The sequence below is a fragment of the Chaetomium fimeti genome (assembly GCF_033439085.1).
Source record: "Chaetomium fimeti strain CBS 168.71 chromosome Unknown B0H64scaffold_1, whole genome shotgun sequence".
Taxonomy (NCBI): domain Eukaryota; kingdom Fungi; phylum Ascomycota; class Sordariomycetes; order Sordariales; family Chaetomiaceae; genus Chaetomium; species Chaetomium fimeti.
In genome coordinates this window covers 1,841,081-1,861,704 of record NW_026944329.1, presented here as the reverse complement: position 1 = coordinate 1,861,704, position 20,624 = coordinate 1,841,081, and the positions used below count along the sequence as shown (strand labels likewise).

At 57.4% G+C, this 20,624-nt stretch overlaps 4 protein-coding genes across 4 annotated transcripts; 3 read left to right on the top strand and 1 right to left on the bottom strand.

Moving 5' to 3' along the window:
• Positions 1-111: 111 nt before the first annotated feature.
• B0H64DRAFT_414343 (RNA polymerase I-specific transcription initiation factor RRN3-domain-containing protein) lies at positions 112-5,286 on the top strand (the record flags this gene model as incomplete). The annotated part of the gene is made up of 12 exons (XM_062805025.1): positions 112-1,287; positions 1,341-1,438; positions 1,491-1,662; positions 1,820-1,972; positions 2,028-2,101; positions 2,157-2,482; positions 2,700-2,742; positions 3,218-3,372; positions 3,891-4,240; positions 4,297-4,298; positions 4,488-5,094; positions 5,269-5,286. 12 exons carry the CDS (start codon positions 112-114, stop codon positions 5,284-5,286), a joined length of 3,174 nt encoding a protein of 1,057 aa, XP_062663880.1.
• A 3,258-nt stretch (positions 5,287-8,544) lies between these two features.
• Positions 8,545-12,231, top strand: B0H64DRAFT_13632 (glyoxal oxidase-like protein). Its single transcript, XM_062798215.1, has 4 exons — positions 8,545-8,686; positions 8,769-9,294; positions 9,347-9,506; positions 9,559-12,231. The coding sequence occupies exons 1-4, from the start codon at positions 8,636-8,638 to the stop codon at positions 12,161-12,163; spliced, it is 3,342 nt and encodes a 1,113-aa protein (XP_062663879.1). The 5' UTR covers positions 8,545-8,635; the 3' UTR covers positions 12,164-12,231.
• Positions 12,232-12,540: 309 nt separating this feature from the next.
• On the top strand, positions 12,541-14,232 carry B0H64DRAFT_448562 (uncharacterized protein; the record flags this gene model as incomplete). Its single annotated transcript, XM_062807054.1, has 1 exon — positions 12,541-14,232. The coding sequence occupies one exon, from the start codon at positions 12,541-12,543 to the stop codon at positions 14,185-14,187; it is 1,647 nt and encodes a 548-aa protein (XP_062663878.1). The 3' UTR covers positions 14,188-14,232.
• A 4,127-nt stretch (positions 14,233-18,359) lies between these two features.
• B0H64DRAFT_428448 (uncharacterized protein) lies at positions 18,360-20,554 on the bottom strand. The gene is made up of 5 exons (XM_062805845.1): positions 20,016-20,554; positions 19,589-19,926; positions 19,137-19,489; positions 18,945-19,063; positions 18,360-18,870 (listed from the first exon to the last, which is right to left on the bottom strand). The coding sequence occupies exons 1-5, from the start codon at positions 20,063-20,065 to the stop codon at positions 18,789-18,791; spliced, it is 942 nt and encodes a 313-aa protein (XP_062663877.1). The 5' UTR covers positions 20,066-20,554; the 3' UTR covers positions 18,360-18,788.
• Positions 20,555-20,624: the final 70 nt, after the last annotated feature.

Sequence of the window (20,624 nt, the reverse complement as noted above, 5' to 3'; positions counted from 1 at the left end):
TACCACTTCGGGCCCTCACACTCCCTCGCCCCCGATTGTGCCGTCGAGAAGGCTGCGGCGACGCTTTCTTCACTCGCTCGACGACCCATCCACAAAAACAGCAACTTTACCATGACGACTCTCTCATCTGTCGCGCGTAGCTCTGCGCCGACCGCCACACCCACCCCGATGAAACCCATCCTACGAAAACCCACCTCCGTCCTGGGCACGCGATCACGATCCGAGGACTCGGACGGGGCAAACGAGGATGAACCCCCAACCAAGCGACAGAAAAAGACAGTTGCCTTCAACGAAAACCTGAACATGGTCAAGGAGATCAACAGCAAGAGCTTGGAGGAAGCAAAACGCGAAGTGCGCCAGGCGCTGGAGGGGCACAGCCGCGGGGACGACGAGGACTACGACAACCTGAAGGATATTTTCTTGCCGAACCCAAAAAATGTAACACCCGACGAGGACGATGACGAAGACGAGACGACAAAACCCCAGGACCTGATAGTCTACGTCGTGGCACTGACGGGATACGTGCCATTACTCGGCCGGTCGTGCTCGGGTCTGCTACGGAGTGTGCTGCGGTGCAACTGGCTGGAGCGGGACGAGAACTTTGCGCGGGCATATATTCAGCTTCTGGCTGCGCTTTCGTCGGTACAGGGATCGCTCTTCACGCAGGCGCTTACCATGATTGTCGACAAGTTTACCGAGACACGCCATACGTCGAGCGTTGCGGGCTTCGAGCCAGTCGACCCGGAAACGAAAAAAAAGTGGTTACACGTCGGGCTGAAATACCTTCTCGAGCTGTTCCCGGCGGGGCAACACATGATTCTCAGCTTGGTCGCGTCCAAGTTTCCGTTCACCGAGGCAACAAAGGCGACACATATGGAGTTCATCGACCACCTACTGCGTCTCAAGGCTGCGAGGCCGGGGTTGGAGCGGGATATCATGGAGCTGATCCTCTCCCGGCTGGTTAAGCTGGACGTGGAGATGACGTTGGATCTGGAGAATGACGACGACGAGACCACGAGGGCGGTGTTGCGCCAGCTGGAGGCATCCGATGCGAAAAACGAAGAGGACGACGACGATAGCGATGCCGACTCCGTTCTCAGCGACGACGACGACCTAAACGAGCAGGCCAAGCGCGTACTCACGGTCAAGAACAAGCTGGAGACGATGGACGCCATTCTCGATCTGCTGTTTTCGATTTACGACCCGATATTCGAGGATCCGGAGAGCCCCGAGGCAACCGAGGCATTCCAGGACTTGTTGAGCGACTTCTCAAACGTCATTCTGCCGGTATGTACTCCTTCGAAGGTCGGGTCGCATGCGGAGGTTAACAGACCGAGCAGCATCTCAAGTCACGCCACACTCAATACCTGCTCTTTAAATTCGCCATGAAGTCCCAGCAGCTCATGGAGATGTTCATTGGGACACTATTCAACCTTGCGTAAGCTTTCTCAGCCAGAACGGTCATATCGCAGGACGCTGACCGCCCTCAGGTTCGAGTCGAACCGGCCACCCGTCGTTAAGCAGGCTGCGGTTGCTTACTTGGCAAGCTTCACTGCGCGCGGGGCCATGGTTAAGAGCGAGCAGGTGCAGTTGATCACCAAGACGTTCCTCGACTATATGGACCACTACCGCGCCGTACATACTGGTTGCCGTGGGCCAGATGTAAGGCGATACAGCCAGTACTAGTAAGTTGCCCCAACCAGCGTACCGATATCAACCATACTAACAACCCCCAGCGCATACTTTCAGGGTCTACTCTATGTAAGTTGCAACAGGAAGGGTGTTTTCCTAGCCCGCCGTGTTCTGACCTTGTGTCTAGATCTTCTGCTTCCGGTGGCGCGACTTGATCGACCAGGACCTGCTCCCTCCCAGCCTCGATTGGGACGATCCGGCGTCTTTCATCGGACAAGAACTGCCTTGGATGACGGGGCTAAAGTCTCGCCTACAAGCCAACATCGGCAGCAAGCTCAACGTAAGCCGTCCCTCAGTTGCAGCGCCTGTCAATACCCGCTAACCCCTCAATCAAGCCGCTCAAATGCTGCTCTCCGATAATCGTGGACGAGTTCGCCCGCCTCTCTCACCACCTGCGGCTCCTCTACATGTCAGTCCCCTGGCCCTCCTCCCCCCGGCCCCGTTACTCACATCGATCCCCACAGATACCCGCAAATCGAAAAGAACAAGTCGGTCCACCTCTCGCAGTTCTTCACGGGCAGCTACGCCACCGGCGGCGCCCTGCGCGACAGCGGGTTCGAGTTTGACGACGAAAAGTGGACACATCTCGAGGCCTGCTTCCCGTTTGATCCGTTCCAGCTGCCCGTCGCTAAGCGCTGGCTCGACCTGGAGAGTAGCTACGTCGCGTGGCGGCCGATGGCGCTGTTGGATCGGGATGGGGAGGACGAGGATGAGGGGGAGGAGGAGAGTGAGGAGGAAGAGGATAGTGACTTTGAAGGGGGGGATGGAGAGGGGGAGGGAGTGGTGGGGAGTTTTCAGGAGGATACGGCTACGGATGACGATGGCGGGGAGGGGTATGCTTGATCGGTTTGGTGGCGTGGTATATATACCCTTTGGGGAGACGGGTGAGACCCAGGGGAAGTAAGATGCAGGGCTACTCGGAGAGCTGCTTTTTCAAGTCAAGGGATTCTAACTAGGGAGGGGGCATTTTGCGGCATTGGTGTTGGTGTTGGGGTTTGCCAAAATAGCAAGCATCTTCTGGGCGTTTTGGTTGGTTAGAGATAACAAAATGTTGGGGGAAGAATGGCAGTTACTTCGCTAGATAAAATCTGTGAGAGAATTCGAGATCTTCGGCAAGCAAAGCCGAGCCGCCCGAGTATTTGGAAGGTAACTCGGGCCAACTGACAGCGCGTTGTATTTGAGTTTTGGCGGTGTCTGGGTGTTGCGGCACAGGGCACGGCCGCTTGAAAGTGAGCGGTAAGAGCTAACCCTGGATAGGGCAATTCTCGACGAACATCTCACTGGAGGGCGCTGACACATGTCGCCTCTTTTTGGACACTTCTTTCAAGCTGCACATTTATTAGCCCTGGGGGGAGACTCTGGGGTGAGTATTTTCTAACTAACCATTACGGAATCCGAAGCTGGGCATTTGTCCCTCTATTTGAGTTTTTAGTCAACGTCCCATTTATGACCAGGTATGGCTTCTTGTCCCGCTGGAATCTGAAGTAGTGATTTGTGATGCTGATGCATGCCGTTCAGGTACCAGGCGGGGAACATCTGACGAGAAGCCGGTGATGGCAGATGACAGCGAGACAAATCGGCCATCATTCTCGACTTTTTGGAGGAAGTCTAAGGAAGCGCTGGGCGGGAAGAAGATTCGCTTCGTGGAGAGCAAGGCCGGTCAGAACACTGGTACATCGGGTGAGTGGGGATGTCCGTTCTTTATCCTGCCCTAGCAATGGAATTCTTCCTTTTTCTGTTTCGCATCCATTTCCTGGTTTCCGAATCCTGTTTTCGGCCGCGTTCATCACGAGCCAAAGCCAAGTATACACAGTTTCTTTTCGGCGGGTGGGGGGTTCGGCCATGGCTTGGCGACGGCCCGTTGTGGTGACCAAGATTTGTCACTCATTCGGACAAAAACGCCGCCGGGGCATTTGTGGTTGGTAGACAGTCCTGGATTGGGCAACGGCAGCCTGGGGACTGATGCTAGCCCTCAGGGTGCTCACAACTGAGGGGAAGGCGATGGTGTCTTGGTGGGGCGGAGATCATGACAATACCTTGATGGCTGACAACGGGAGGAGATACTGGTGTGTGGGCTTAATTAAGATGGAGAACATGTTCTGGTTGTTTCGTTGTTTTGTTTCTTCACCCCCCGTTTCGTTTCATCGCCCAACCCGCCTCCTTCACGATGCGTGTAAAGACTAAAACAAAACATCAAGGGACAGGCGCCGAAGATGACGCACGCACCGAAACATCACAGGACAAGTCCCAGGCTCGCCGGGCCCAAGTCCGGAAAGCCCAAGTCCAGCATCGGCAGCGCAAGGCGAACTATGTCAAGCAGCTCGAGATGGATGTTGCCCGCATCCGTGAGATGATCGAGGCTGCCGAGCAAGACACCAAGAATCTCTTGGACGAAAACAAGGCTATGAGGGCACAACTCCTACAAGCTATGAGCAAGAAGAAAGCGCCACTGTCTCTGGATCAGGGGGTATCTCTCTTGCAGGACATGCCCCAGCCATGCCAGCTCAGTGATGCCGGGGAAAGCCTGCAGCAACGAGGACCAGAGGACGTTACTATCACCCTCGGCTTCGACGAGATCATGAACGCGCCGACCTTCTACATCAGCAGTCCGCCGCCCTCCTCAACTCACACTCACCAGCCCCCTCACTCTCCCCGAGAGAGCCACGCAACCGGTGACCCCTTCTCCGACCTAACACCCGCACAAACCCAAGCAGCAATCAACTTTATCCTCGCGTACGCCGTCCCCTTCCCAATCCCCTCTTCCCACAAAAGCCAGAAAGCTAACCACCCCCTAGCCTCGAACACCTCTGCCGCGCACACTTCCACCCGTCCCACTACGCGCCGCCGCCCCCCGACACCGTCTACACCAGCCCGCTCATCGGCTACGACGGCAACGGGCACACCCTGATGGCGACCAGCCTGGCGCTGCGCGACGCGCCCGAGCACATCTTCAAAGCGGCCTCGCGCAGCGACCGCCTCCTGTTCCCCAGCACGCCGCCCATCGCCCTCGACCCGACTTCCGCACCGGCCAGCCCTCCCTCCGCCGCCGCCACCACCGCCGGTGACGAGAACACCAACACCACCAACCCCACCACCACCACCACCAACCCCAACCCCAACGACAACAAAAGCGAAACCGACAACCTAACCTGGCGCACCTCCTCCCTGACCCTGCGCGCCCTGCACGGGCTCGCCTCGTCGCTCAACCCCGACGACCGCGTCGAGGTGGCGCCCGTGCAGGCGTGGTTCGAGCTGGTGGCGCGGTTCGGCGCCGAGCGGGTGATGGCGGCGGGCGTGCTGGAGCGGCTGAAGCGCGAGTTCGTCGGCGTGGTCAAGTGCCCGCACTACGGGGCCAGCATGGAGCGCGGGGCGTTTGAGAGCGTGGTTGGGCGGGTTTTGGGGGTGGGTGTTGGTGTTGGGGGGGATGGCATGGGGATGGGGATGGAGATGGAGATGGAGATGGGGGTTGGTGGGTGAGGTGAGGTGAGGTGAGGTTGGGGATTATGGGGGGAGGGGAGGTGGCCGTGGTGATCTGGCCAGTGATTTAGGGGTGTGTGGAGGAGGAATGGAAAACAGATTGCCCGTGGTGTTTAGGCCGTGAAACCTTAGCAACGAGCATGCGGTTTCGAAACTTGCCCTCAGCCTTCCCAGTGCCCAACTTGCTCGAACAGACAAACAAAACGCGAATTTGCGGTGGTCGGGTGCCCACTCCCATCGGCACGACACTATCAAGATAGGGGACACCGTGCAAACCCCATGTTCGGAAATGAGATATTGGCTTTACTACTCACGTCCATGTTCATAATGACGCTTATTGTCAGAGCAAAGCACTGTCTCAGGGGTAACTAGCGCTCATTGACTCGGCAATATTTACTCCTCCTGGGCGTTTGCTTTCTGCCCCTGAGTATCTGGTTTCGGAGCAAAGCGACAAATATCCGATGCAACCGCAGGTGCCCACCTGAGCTTCAATCCATATCCAGCAGCCAAGTCGACAACACAAATTCTACGGTGCCATTGCCAAAGAGATGCGCTGTGCGACCCGAAGCGCCGAACTGACACATATATTGGACACCTGCTCCTCCGCTTCGCTGCCTCGGACGATATCTTGAGAGAATCTGCTGACCGAGTCACACTTATCCCCAGAAACCATCGGAAGTGCGAGCACTCAGTTTGCGGTCGTTTCTTGGTATGGGGTGATAAGGACCGACTTGGGGCATGCAGCGCGGGATGTGGTGGCGTTTGTGGTCAACGGTCCGTCGGTTCTTGGTGATGCGGCTGAGGTCGGGTGCCGGCCTGCTTTGGTCTTATTCCCGATCCAGAGAAGGACGCAGGCGGTCGGACGATTTCGCAACCGGACTGACGCGACCCAGACGGCGAGAGGTCGCATTGCAGCAGGGTTCCAGGCGTTATGCATTAGTCTCCACCGCTTCGTGTTGGCACCGGCCGGCCGAGGTGGACGGCACACCAGATCCGACGGATTCACTTGAACATCTCAGCAAGTCGGGCAGTTTGGGCGTTCGCTGAGGGGTTGACTTTTTGCGCCCGATTTTGAATTACGGGCTCGAGGAATCCGGATGAGGCAAGGCGCATTTATTATTCAATAGTGCCGTGTGCGCGATTGGCGCCAGGCAAGCAGGAGAGTCGCGGGCTTTTGCTCGTCAGATTTCTGCTTCTGCGTGGAGTAAGGTACTTGTATTGTTGAACGTCAGATCGACAGTGGGGTGCAGGCAGATACGAGTTGAAATTCTGCACGCCGGGGTCTTCAAAGTCTGGTGGTGGGACGGGTGGTAGACTGCCCGGGGGAAGCCTGAGATCTACACAGTAACTCAAAAAATTCCTGGTGCGACGGAGAAGCTCTGGCTCGTGACCGGTATTGAAAGGACCAGCCCTGGCGATGGGAATTTAGAGTTTTGACACGCCCGTGGCAGCTCACGGGAGGCGATCCGATCAGAGCCGGAGCGCGATGATCTGCGATCCGTCAATCCTTATGAAGATCGTCCGTGGGGTTCACATGGTGGAGAGACCGAGTCCAGCCGCACGGAATCATTGATGAGAAAGGCATCGGATACCGACCTGAAAACCCTTGAATTCGGCCGAACACCGTCCGGCAGCCGCCGACATCCACACAGTGACGAACGAGCGATGGCGCCTGTGGGGAACATCCCATCGAGGAACAATCCTCGCCGAGTGGAGAGCGCCCAAAAATAGTGCTTGTAGGCTCCTTCAACACGTGTCGCCCATGCCTTCTTGGACAGGACTTTTTCGATTCTGTGTAAAATGTTTTAAATTTTTTGGCAAACATCGGATGAACCGGGAAGACTCCCTACCCAGGGTAAGTAACTATGAAGTACTCAAGTACCGATAATTCGGATTGCTTGACACTTGCCTCTTCTCGTGCTAGGGGAAGAACAACACCGAAGGCTGATATTTTTGCGTCTTCCAGAACCGTTAAGGTTGGTTGGTTCCCTTGATTGCTCTTTCCTGTGTCAATCTTGTTGGCATCCATCTCGGGCAAGCGCGGCGTTGCGGGGACAAGCCGGTCAAGCTCCGCACTGTCCCTTTTCGTGCGCTCAGCTCATGCTTTGTGAAATTCTCGAACCTTTCCTCAGCCAATGGCAACCACCACAACCCCCAAGATGAATTCTCGTTGCTCCAGAAGAGTGCCCACCAGATTGCTCTCTGTATCCTCTCTTGAGTCGCTCATGGATCCGAACCATCAATTCCGAGCTGTTCATTGCGCTCAATAGTCCGTCCCGAAGCGGAGATCTGACGTTTCAATAGTCAACTTCGAGCAAAAAAAGAGCCAGACAGCAGACAGCACATTTGGTGCGTCGACGTCCGTTCTCGTATTAACCATGGCTGTGCAGCCACAGGCTTAGTGTCACAAGCAGTCCATGCAGTCACCTTCTCCAACGAATGCGCATTGGCCAGCTCGTCCGAACGCTCGTCGGCAAGCAGGGGCCAAGACACACCCGACAGTCCCCACAACGAGGGATTCGCGGTTCCTGGATCCTGGATGGGGCACGAGAGCGAGCCCGATCTGGACTTGCATCTTGGCACTTTCATCTCCACATCAGGCCGTTCAGCCTTAGCCATCTGTCGGCCAACCAGGGGCAATGACGGACAGCTTGTGTCCCAAAGTCCAGAACATCCCCGGCGACAGGCCGCTGGTCAGATGTAGGGGTGTACAGATGTACAACGTGGACAGATGGCACCGTTGTGAAGTCACCTAGGCCAAGAGGATGAGAGTTGTTGCTACTTGTGCATACAGAACAAGCCCACCGATTCCTGCATTTCGCACGGCACCAGGCTCCAGAGATTTTCCCAACTGGAGCCACACCTATCGTTTCTTGAAGCTCTCCAAGGCCGCGGGCCAGAGAAAGTTCCATGAGCGAGGCTGGGGGATCAAAAAGATAACTCAACAGTTTTGATGTTTGGAGGGCGGCTGTCGTTCACAGTACTGCGTACAGAGGGGAGTGTAAATTACACAGTACGGGCGATGTGGATGTGCTGCACGGTTCGACGCTCTGAGGACCCCTGTGTTGCTTTCCAGCACAACCCCCCTGCAGTCGTGGACACCGCCGCCCTATCCAAACTCGTCCCACTCCTCTCGCTTCTTCCCTTGGCCAGGCCATTCCGCTCGATGGGCTTGGCCGCTGGCGCGGACCCTTGGGCCGCTAGTTCGGTGGGGCTTCCCCCCTGTCCATCCCGTTCCCAGAGAAGAGGAAGAGGGTCCGTCGTCCTCGGGCGTGTCACCCATCGCGGGCTCGGCACGGCGGACCCGACTCGTGGCTGAGAGAGCCTGTGTATATTTTGAAATGTCACCCCCCACATTCGCTCCTGGCTTCCTCTTTGCCTCTGCTTTGCCTTGACCCTGACGCTCGTTTGTCCTGTCCGTTTTGTTGGTGTTCGCGCCCGTTTCTCGGACGCACCGGTCTTCATCATGAAGGCCTCACCATCAAGGACGGTCTTTTCGTCCCTCCTCATATCATCCGTAAGGGTTGCCCGGGTGTCGAATCGGCCGCAGTCGCGTGAATATGGCCCCAAGAAAAACATATCACTAACCTTTTCCACAGCTCCCACTCTCGCTTGCCCAGCTCACCATTCCCGAGGAACTTCCAGGCGCCTGGGGCTATGAAGGATGCTACACCGACGTGCCCGGCCGGACTATCAATGGCGCCTCGTATGCCGATGGCGAGGAGATGACGACCGAGTCCTGCCTGGAGTTTTGCGCTTCCAAGGGTTTCCCGTACGCCGGCACAGAGTACTCGGCAGAATGCTTCTGCGGCAGCAGCCTTGCTGCCGACACCGCCAAGGTTGCTGACTCGACCTGCAACATGGCTTGCTCGGGAGATGCCACCCAGCCCTGCGGAGCCGGGGGCCACCTCTCGCTCTTCCACACCACCGAGGTAACCGGACCGGCAGCGAACCCGGGTGTCAACGACTACAACCACATGGGTTGCTACAGCGAGGGAACGACCGGCCGTGCGCTTACCTATGGCGCCGGCCTCCCGGGTGCTGACATGACCGTTGCCAAGTGCACGGCTGCCTGCCGCGCAGCCAACTACATTCTCGCCGGTCTTGAGTTTGGCGGAGAATGCTGTAAGTCGTGTCGTGACCCCCGCCATTTGGGGGCTTAGCCTAACCCAGACAGATTGCGGCAACAGTATCGCGAACGGCGCTGCTCCGGCTACGAGCGGTTGCAATATGGTCTGCAATGGCGACAGCAGCGAATTCTGTGGTGGCCCAGACCGGCTCAATGTGTACAACTACCAGGACCAATACAACCCGACCGCGACCTCAGCACCTCCTCCGTGAGCACCCGCGCATGGCTCTTGCACCAAACCATCTACTAACAACGCTTAGGGCTCCTACTGGCGGCGGCACCAACCCTGGTCCGGCGGCCGGCCCGACTCAACCGGAGACGATTGCCAACTACGAATGGTACGGATGCCAGACCGAGGCCACGGGCACGCGCGCCCTGAGTGCTGCCACCTTCGCTTCCGACGAGATGACGCTCGAGGCCTGCCAGGCGTACTGCTCCGCTTATACCTACTTTGGCGTCGAGTACGGTCGCGAATGCTACTGCGGTAACAGCCTCAACGCCGGTTCCGTTCCCGCCCCTGCGGGAGACTGCAGCATGACCTGCCCGGGCGATGCCGAGCAGTACTGTGGTGCCGGTAACCGCTTGTCCGTATATGCCAGGGACGGCACACCACCGCCTCCGAGCTCAACCACACCCGCCGGGCCCACGTCGAGCTCCCCGCCTCCCGTCGTTACCGGTCTTCCTGAGGGATGGTCTTACCAAGGGTGCTGGATCGATGGTCAGCAAGGCCGTATCCTCCCGAACCAGGTCCCCGACATCCAAACCAACACCCAGGCAGCTTGCGCCAACGCTTGCGCTGCGGCGGGCTACACTATTTCCGGCGCCGAGTACGGGGTTCAGTGCTTCTGCGGCAACGCCATCCACAACGGCGGTGTCGAGACTGACGAGTCAGATTGCAGCACGCCTTGCCCCGGCGACCCGGCCCAGAAGTGCGGTGCTGGTGACCGCCTGAGCATCGTCTCCAACGGCACCCCCGAAATTTACGCTCCTCCGGCTCCGCAGCCGAGCGTCGGCGACTGGACCTACCAGGGCTGCGCCGAGGATAACATCAACAACAAGCGCACTTTTTACTGGCAGGTGTTTTTCCCTGGTGTTATGACGCCCAAGATGTGCCTGGACCGATGTGCCGAGTTCGGTTATCACGCCGCCGGCCTCGAGTACGGTGAGGAATGTTACTGCGGCGACCCGGCCAACATGGCCACCAGCGGCTCCACCTTCCGCCCGGAGACCGAGTGCGCCGTCCCCTGCGTCGGCAACGCATCGGCCATCTGTGGTGGCCTCGCCCGCCTCACGACTTACTTCTGGACCGGCACTCCGTTCTACACGTGGGACTTCCCGACGGACTACCGCGCGGGCGAGTATCAGTTCCTGATCGACGGTGTCAACATCCCGCTCATTACTCAGGAGACCATCACCGGCAAGGTTTCGTTCATTTCCAAGGGCGCGACAGGCCCCGGAAACGAGACCGGTGCCTATGAGCTTGATCTCTCCACGCTCACTTTCCGCACGCTTCACATCAAGACCGACGTCTTTTGCGCCGCCGGTGTGACCTTGCCCGACAAGGGTGGTCGCCAGCTCAACATTGGTGGCTGGGCTGGTGATGCGACCTACGGTACCCGCCTGTACTGGCCCGATGGCGAGCCCGGAATCCCCGGAACCCACGACTGGGAGGAGAACGTCAACGTGCTCAAGCTCCAAGCCGGTCGTTGGTATCCTAGTGCTATGATCATGGCCAACGGTTCCGTCATGGTCATCGGCGGCTCCATCGGTTCCAATGACGCTGCTACCCCCTCGATCGAGGTTCTTCCCTACACCGGACAGGCACCGCTCTACATGGACTGGCTGGACCGCACCCACCCCAACAACCTGTACCCCTTCCTCTGCGTTCTGCCCGGCGGCGGCATCTTTGTCCAGTACTGGAACGAGGCAAGAATCCTTGACCCCGTCACCTTTGATACCATCCAGGAGCTCCCCAACGCGCCCGGCGCCGTCAACGATCCCAAGGGTGGCCGCACGTATCCCCTCGAGGGCGCCGCCGTGCTCCTGCCCCAGAAGTACCCCTACACCGACCCTCTCGGTTTCCTAGCCTGTGGTGGCTCGACCGAGGGCCCCGGCCATGCCCTCGACAACTGCGTGTCCATCTACCCCGAGGCGGCCAACCCCACGTGGGAGATCGAGCGTCTGCCGTCGTTCCGCGTCATGTCCTGCATGGCCCCGCTGCCGGACGGCACCTACCTGATCGCCAACGGCGCACTCCACGGTGTGGCCGGCTTCGGTCTCGGCGTCGGCCCCAACCTCAACGCGCTCCTCTACGACCCGGAGAAGCCGCTCGGCTCGCGCATCACAGTGGCGGCCAACACGACAATCGCGCGCATGTACCACTCCGAGGCGATCACGCTCCTCGACGGCCGCGTCCTCATCTCGGGCTCCAACCCGGAGGACGGCGTCAACCCGGAGGAGTACCGGGTCGAGGTGTTCATGCCGCCGTACCTGCTCAACGGCAAGCCGCGGCCGACCTTCAGCATCGCCAACAAGGACTGGGCGTGGGGCCAGACGGGGATCCCCTTCACGCTGGGGGCGGCGGCGCGCAACGGCGCCATCACCGCCACCCTGCTGGGCTCCGTCTCCAGCACGCACGGCAACTCGATGGGCGCGCGCACCCTCCTGCCCCGCGTCAGCTGCACCGGCACCGCCTGCACCGTCGACGCGCCCACCACGGCCAACGTCTGCCCGCCCGGCTGGTACCAGCTCTTCGTGCTCGACGGCGGCGTGCCCGCCGTCGGCGTCTACGTGCGCATCGGCGGCGACCCGGGCCAGATCGGCAACTGGCCGCAGGGCCCCGACTTTACTACCCCGGGTGTCTGAGGGCGGAGGGAGGAGACGGAAATGATGGGTTTTTCTTGTGGACTCTCTACGTCTCGCGCCGTGATGATGGGTGGGTGGGTGGTGTTTCTTGTTTCTTCTGCTTGTGAAGTTGAGATGACGTCGATCCGCAGCGTGTCTATTGGGTAATTTTTTGAATATACACCTTAATATCTGGCCTGTACCCGTCCCATGCAAATATGAAAGTTGTGGAACACGTTTCGTGCTGCCCTATTCTTGGGCTCATTATTGAAATGGTTTGAAGGGCAGGGATGCAATTGGTAACTCCCTAAACACGGTTCAATGTCGTTCCGAAGCGGTGTCATCAAACAGAACCAAAACTGTGCGCCTTTCACCTTTCGTAGATTGCCAATGAGTTGATGCCCAAGGAAACCGGAAACCGCCCACAACACCAACAACATAAAATGGCGCCGTCTTTGCTCTTCATCCCGTCGGAAATCCTTCACCTGATTCTACGCGAGTTACGCCGCTCGTCACTCTCCTCATTCGGTCAGACCTGCAAAGCCGCTGAGGCCTTCGTCGAGCCGCTACTTTATCGCAGCGTCCTCTTGCGGTTCAACGACAAAGACAGCCAGCGCATCCTGCCAAATCATGCTATCCATTCTTTCTTCCGAGCCATTCGCCAGCGGCCAGTCCGAGCGAGCTATGTCGAGACTGCCAAGCTGCTCTCTGGCACGAGCCGTTGGGGCTGGGGAGATCTGCCCAACTTTCCCGCGCCCCCTGATGTGAAACCGTTATGGTTGGAGGCATTACAAGGCGATGGCATCCAACAGCAACGTGTGCAGGAGGCCGAGATGCTCACATTGTGTGCCGAAATCGATGTCGGAAGCCCCGGGGCCTTGGTGGCAATCCTCTTAGCCTCCCTTCCCCAGCTAGAGACACTGGTAACAGACGTTTCCATGTTGGAACAGCTTGATAGAACACTCGGTGACGTCTTCGAGGGTCTTCGGAAGTTGAAAAAACTCACTATCCGGAACAACCTGGACTCTCGAATCCTCAATCTTGACATCAGGGGAGAGGGGTGGGGTGTGTCGAGTCTTCCTCGCCTCGAGCACTTATCGACCGTCTTCCAACGTGAGGACGACACCTCGGTCGCCCACGCCAACCTCCCGGCCCTCCGGACGCTCAAACTGACGGACCATTTATCGGATCCGTCAGCTATCAGGGAGCTACTTACCAAAACACCGAAGCTGGAACGGTTCAGCTACTTCTTGGTCGAGGATACGGATGATCTCGCCGCCGATGAGCACTACGAGGCAGTTCATCAGGACGAATGGTCTGCCTTTGCCACGAGCTTAGGGAGCGTTGCCGAGACGCTCAGGATACTGAAAATATCCACCGACGAGGCGGCAACCGAGGACTATCCACCGGACACGATGGACGAGGAGTGGATGATGGGCATCTCAGCCCGCCGAGGGATCATCGGTTCCCTCACGCACCTGCAGAACCTGACCAAGCTGGAAATCCCCATGCATATACTCCTCGGGTGCCACCCGCACCGCACCAACCTACGGGACACACTCCCTCCCGGTCTGAGAAAGCTCTACCTACGCGACGATCTCGTCTACGGCGACGATTGGGGTACCTACGTCCCCGAGGTCCTTATTTCAGCCTTGAAATCATATCTCCTTGAGCACGGGTCCGGCGACGAGGGGCTCTCGCTGCAGGAGCTCCGCGTCAAGCTGAGGGACGCCCGACCGATGGATATTTTCGGCCGGAAAGAGATACAATCCGGCCAGGGACTCGACGAAAGGCACCCCCTGGAGCAGCTGGCGGGTGCTTCCAGACAAGCGGGGGTAAGATGCACGATACACTTCCGTGACCTCAAGAAAACCTTCGTTTCCACCAAGGACGAATGCATTGACCGGGTGGATGAACTGGTTCTGTACGACCCCAACACCGCTAACCCGGGGGGTGGGCCAGAGGATACCGTCATGGGGACGGCCCGCTACCCCACGAGGCGGCGTCGGTTGAAGAGAGCAAGGTGCTTCCAGTCAAATGTATAACGCAATGGGGACTTTCCAACGGGCCCTGAGTCACTGGGCACGCCCTCTAGTTTCCCTAGCACCTAAGAGACTCTCTACTACCTATAATAATCAAACCCGCTCCCGCCGCGCCATCAGCATCCGCTTCTTGTTCTGCTGCTCCAGCAGCATCAGCTGCATCTGATAATCCTGCGCCGCCTGGCTCTGGTCGGTAAGGACCGGTTCCCGGCCCTCGTTGTCCTTTGCGTGCTCGTCGGCGCCCCTCTTGATGAGCAGGGCCCCGGCGGTCGGGCTGGCGAGGTGCAGCGGTGTGCGGCCCTCGTGGTCCCGCGCTTCCATGTCGGCCCCCCTGTCGAGAAGCAGCTCGGCCACGGTGGTATCCACGGCGGTGGCGGCAATGTGCAGCGGGGTTTGGCCCTCGTCGTCCGCGGCCTCCTTGTCGGCGCCGCTGTCGAGAAGCAGCGCTACGATGGCCTCGCTGTTGGTCGCCGTAGCGACGTGCAGTGGTGTCTGGCGCTTGTCATCCGCCGCGTTCTTTTCGGCGCCGTTGTTGAGGAGGAGCGTTACGACGGCCTCGTGCTCGTTCGCCGCGGCAAGATGGAGTATTGTCCGCCCCTCGTTGTCCGCCGCGTCCTTGTTGGCACCGTTCTCAAGCAATAGGCTGGCTATGGCCTTCTGCTCCCTCTCTGCAGCTGCATAGACGGGTGTGCGGCCCCGGTGGTCTGTTGCGTCTATGTCGGCGCCACTGGCGATGAGCAGCCGTGCGATGGCCTCCTCCCCAATCCAAGCAGCAAGGTGGAGTGGTGTCATTCCCCTCAGGTCTTTCATCTCCTTCTCCGCATGATGGCGGATCAGCATCTCTGCGAGCTCCTTGTCACCTGCCAGAGCCGCTACATGCAACGGTGTCAGGCCAGCTTCATCCACAGCATCGTACTGAGCTGTTTTGTAGAATTCGCCATCCTCTGGGAACGTATTCGTCGGTTGGAGGAGCCAGAAATATACGTCACCGGCCTCTTTCCAGCGCTTCATTCTACCCAGCTGCTCGGCGTGGTCCCTTGCGAGTTTCACGACCTCGGCTGGTTTCGGGAGCAGCTTGTTCATACTGAACGCAGGAATAATGCTCAGGTAGATCTCATCTAAACTCCCGAATCCGGTGTTCTGAATCTCCTGCGCCATGGTCGCCAAGCGTCTATTCCAGAGAGTGAAAGATCTCCGGCTGTTGACGCTGCCGGTATCATCAATCCGTAACTCTGTGATGCTTTCGTTCTGCCGCTTCGCCACCTCCTTTGCCACAGCCCACATGAAAGCCGAGAACATGGCTTGGACATACAGTGACTTGGTGGCCGCATCCGATCTTGCACCTGTAGCCAAGAGGCGCTCTTCTTTTCCCGTCTCAGAGGCGTCCGTGAGTACCGAATAATCACTGCGTAGTGATGACTTGCAGTCGAGATCGAGATCACCCCAATCCTCTCTCGTTTGAGCTGTGTCGCCATCGGTGATCCCATACCCTACGATTCTGGAATTCGTCGCCTCGCCCCAACCGCGTGGTATTTCCCGCGCGAAGTCCACCATGGTAATAGCGACTAATTCGGGCACCTCAGGATCGACTAATTCCTCCACGTCAGGATCAACTAATTCCTCGCTGCGTATTGACAACTTGGATATCTTGTATGGACACATCCCATCCATCCCGTGCCCAACGGTCTTATCACGATGCAGCTCAACTTCCATGATGGTTGGTGCATTACGGGAATTCCACCATTGAAGGTCTCGACGGAGGGACCGCGTGCTCGGGCCCAGAAGTTGTAAGCTTGAGCCGCCATCCCACCCCGCTGCCCCATCCTCTTGTTTGGTGGCCGAATATAACCACAGCGATAACGCCGCTTCAATGTCCGGTAAACATACACTCCACGTCTTGCCGTGAAATAAATAAAAATAGATGGTATGGTCCACTGATCCTGCGTAATGGGCCCCGAGGGTCCATATAAACTCGCCCCCTCCTTTGGGGTCGATCAACTTGTCCATCACAATCTCGATGGCCCTGGCAAGCGCGCCGGCCTCTCCAGATGCCGGGCCATGCCGAGTGATACCATGGCTAAAACGGCTCCGCAACTTCATCAGTTTGTGTGCCTTCGATTCAGGAGGCTCATGGTCCCGATCTCCATAGCACTCGAGTGTACTGGGAATCACGCTCGATGTGATCCGCCAGTCCCTGTGGATTTCCTCGCGGTCTGAGGTAGCCAACCAAGGCGCCTTGTCGGGATCCCCTAGTGTCGCCACAAGCCAGTCGACCTCGAACCCCGGGGCGAGCCGTCTTGTCTCGGCAGGTTTAGCAAGCCCAATACGAACCCAAGCCCTGAAACCAGTCATGACGAGGGTAGCGCCGAGCTGGGCAACCGATGCCGACCAGTGCATTCCTCGTAGACCGATAAACTGCACGATAAAACCGCAGAGGCCCAGCAGCGCGCCGAGGACAGTCTTGGAAGCCAAGATGGCCGTGTGGCCTTGCTCTGCAGAGGCTTTGGTCCTGTTTTGAGAGCTCTGTCTGCGTGCTCGAGATGCGGCAGACGGATATAGTAGCTTGGTTACCGCGTCGATCATACCCTGGATCACTCTGTCCGTCGAGCCGGTTGGCTTGCCCCTTTTGCCTGCTCGTTTTGACGTTATGAAGACGGTGCTATCATCCTTGGTAAATATCGCGTAGGAACCAAAGACCTGGTCGCTCACGGTTCCAGACTTCTGCAGCCAGACCATCCGGATCCTGTACCCTGGCGCTGCTCGGTACTTCGTCTCTTCGGTGCTGCTGTCCACGACATGGGCACATATCATCATGCCAGACACCAGAAGAAGCGTGCCGACTGCGGTACAAGGGTACGCATAAGGGACAACAGGGCGGTCATCCTTCAGGAACATCAGTCTGGGATGGTAAGTGGCGAATCCGGAGAATACAAGTACCCCCAGTTGAAGTATGGTTCCCAGGGCTGCCACCCAAGGTAGTCCGCCCGTCCCAGACTGATTGTTCATGTTGAGTGAGATGTTCGGTGCATCGGTATCCCGACCCTGCGTACCAATCATTCTGATAGACGGAGAGTTGCTGGGTGCCGATCCTTCCTCTGCCTTTCGCACCGGAGGAACACGTTTTTGGATGGTTGAAGCTAAGAATCCGAGTGATTAGGTTCGTGAAATGCTAACTCGTTGTTAAACCACTTACGGCTTTCCTCAAGCAACCCGGTTAATACAGCAGCAAACAGTGGTATTGGTCTGGTGACACGTATTTGACCACCCCCGCCCCCCCGGAATCCGTCTGGTATCAAGAACATATACTCCAGGATGGGAGCTGCTCCCATACTCCTCACCACCGCCTGTCCGTTCCAGAGCTCACAAACTTCCTTGGAGGTAGACGACATGAGACTGGCCTCGACAACCGCAAGGTTCTCCCTGGCTCTTCCAACGAGAGCCTTGAGCCACGAGGGACCACCAACCCGAATGGCACTAACAATGATAGTGATTATGCCCAGGGGGGCCATTGCCAAGATCATGTTATCTGCCCAGCCCATCGCTTGGCTCATGAATTGCATGGTGACTTGTTCTCCCAAGAGCGACAGCAGCCTAATCACACCCACAAATTATCAGCATAGGCATCAGGAGCGTGGGAATTATTAGAATATGCAATAATTAACAGGACGTACGGTGCTAGGTCGGAGAATAAGTTATTGGAGAAGTCATCTCCAGAATCTGCAGCTATTACGCATCGCGTGAATGAGAAGATGAGAAGGAGCTTCGGGACGATGTTGAGAATCAACATGTTGCCAGCCGTAGACGGGATACGGAACGGACAGGTTGCGAACTTGCCTGTTGGCTGAGAGGGGGGGAGGATAGCGAAATAGGCGGAGAAGGGGCAAAAAAGGAAAAAAAGAAAATTTCACGCGACACATCTCGGTGACATGTGTTTGCTACCCAGGCTTCTCCGAAGAGGGGGTTTGGATGCAAGGGGCCCGCTCATAATTCGTGACTGACTGGAGGATGTTGCTGCAGATTTGGCCGTGCAAAACAAGAGAAGGCACGGTCAAGACGTGGCAGCGGTGGCCCACATCTGCACGGTATGCCATTTGTTGGATAATTCGGCGGTTGGGAAGGCAGGCACTGGCAGGCTCGGGCAGCTTGACTGAATTAGGAGTGGATATGCGCGCGATACACCTCATTCCTGGCTCCCTAAGCACTGGCTCTTTCCACCTCCCTAGGTAGGTAGTCGAAGTCAAGTTATCTACGGCTTTATCAAACTCGTCTTCTACGGTCTACCATTGTGTCGATCAACTCATAGTTTCGGATTGGCTGCTTGGAGTTGTCTTCGTAGCACGCGCCAATCTCCAGGCAGCATCTTCTTTTCATTCAATGAACGGACTCACTTCCAAGCCTTTCCACCTGATTTCATAATTACGTCGTCGAACGTATTTTTTTCAGTGGGAGACAAGTAATGTAATCAAGATATTGCCAGTCGCGACGAGATATCGAACGAACCGGTCGTCTATTGGCCGAGACCTCATTACTATTAAACAAGATTCAAGCACCGACTCGTTCCACGGTTTCACCGTGTAGTAAGTCATCAGCAACCGTCAATCTTTTCACTTCGTGCCCGGCCGGTTGAGGAATATCAACCCCCCAAAGGCAATGACTCGATAAACGGTGCCGATAACTAGGAGGATGCTATTGTTAAACCGTTAATTAACCTATACGCCCTAGCGAGATGATAGATCCCTTATAGAGATGTATGTACTCACCCTATATCCATCCCGAAGCGACCCCGTACATATCCCGTCCAACTCGCAGCGAGATCCAAGTCGTACAGGTGGCTCATTATAGCCAAGTGTTTATCGAAGTAGGCCTCGGTTAGCCACACCTGCGGAAAGAGGAGAGAGAGTATACGCGCTGAACATGCATGCACGGGTAAGGAATAGCCACATCCGACTTACCCCGGGACACAACCGCCACAGCCACTCGAGATGCCACTCCTTGACCAGGTACAGGGGCGGGCCGTACCCGCCAAAGACACCGATAATCAAACTAACGATCATGGCCATCAGCGGCCCGTCCTCGCGCCGGACGAGCACGGACATGATGGAGGCCAGGCCGTAGATGCAGTAGAAGTACAGCAGGTTGGTCAGGAACATGCTCCAGAAGGGCATCCACGGCGTCGCCAGCACGCAGTAGAAGGTCGTGAAGTGCATCGCCGAGATGCCCAGCCGCGGCAACGTCGCCAGCACCTTGCCCACGTAGTACGCCAGCCGCGAGTGCCCGGAGCTCGCCTCGCGCCAGTAGATTTGTTCTGATAGTCAGAGATGTTAGCTATTTACTTAGCATTTCTCAATCTTCAGTCCACTCTGAGCCCCCTGAAGCGATGACAACAAAACAAAAAACAACCTACTCTCCTCCCCAAAAGTCTTGACCCCCGGCGCGGCCGCCGCGAGCCCAATCGCCAAGCTACAAAGCAGCCCGACCTGCGGCACGAGCGTGTAGTTGAGCGCGCTGGAGAGGATGGTCAGGGGCGTGTGGTAGGCGCCCTGGAAGTGCATGCCCTGCAGCTGGTACAGCGACAGGCCGATCAGCAGGCCCGCCACGGCCCCGACCGAGATCTCGATCAGGAAGCTCGTCTTGCGGACCCACTGCTGCTTGACCGAGCGCGCGAAGCAGAGGTGGCCTTGTCGCAGTCGGGATGCTCCGCGGCTGGCGGCCGAGTGCGCGAGGGTTTCGAGGTTGCTACCGCTGCCGTGGGCTAGGTGCTGCTACTTCTCCCGGTCCAAGCTTGAGGCTAGCTCGAGCGCTTGTGGACGCCAGTGGTTTAGGAGGCTGACGAGGCGCCCCGTCGACGTAGAGCTGGTGTTTGAGGCTGGCGAGAATCCATTTGAGCACGAGGAGAGAGCGCAGCTCCGGATCGGAGTCTAGATCGGGTGCCACAAACAACGACGGTCGCTCTACCCAACAAGCCCCGAGCTCGGTCACAGACGACGGGGCGAGGAAATAAGGGGGTGCTGTGATGTTGGTGAGGTCGCCTTTGACGGATCCGAGGAGGTGTTATGCCGGTCAGAGAAAAGCAATTGTTCTCGGGAAAAAGGGGTGCGGAATTAAATAATAATATTACTACTACTACTAATAATAATAAATAAAATAGTACGCCGTATTACGTTTAGAAAGTCCCTGAGTTTAGAGATTGTGGTCATACTGGAAGTGAGTTGTCCAGTGTTTTTCTCGTTTCTCTAATATCTATGTGGGGATTCAAAACAGAAGGCAGGTCGCCGCACTCCAGCAAATCAAATGGAGTACGCTCACCAGTTGAGTGAGAATTTAACTGAAATCTTAGGTAGGTAACTTGCGACGGCTGACAAGGAAGGTGCAAGAGCGGACGTGCCAGGTTCAGCAGCGTGTTGGTGAATGCTTGTAATTGCATAGGCACTTGACCAGCG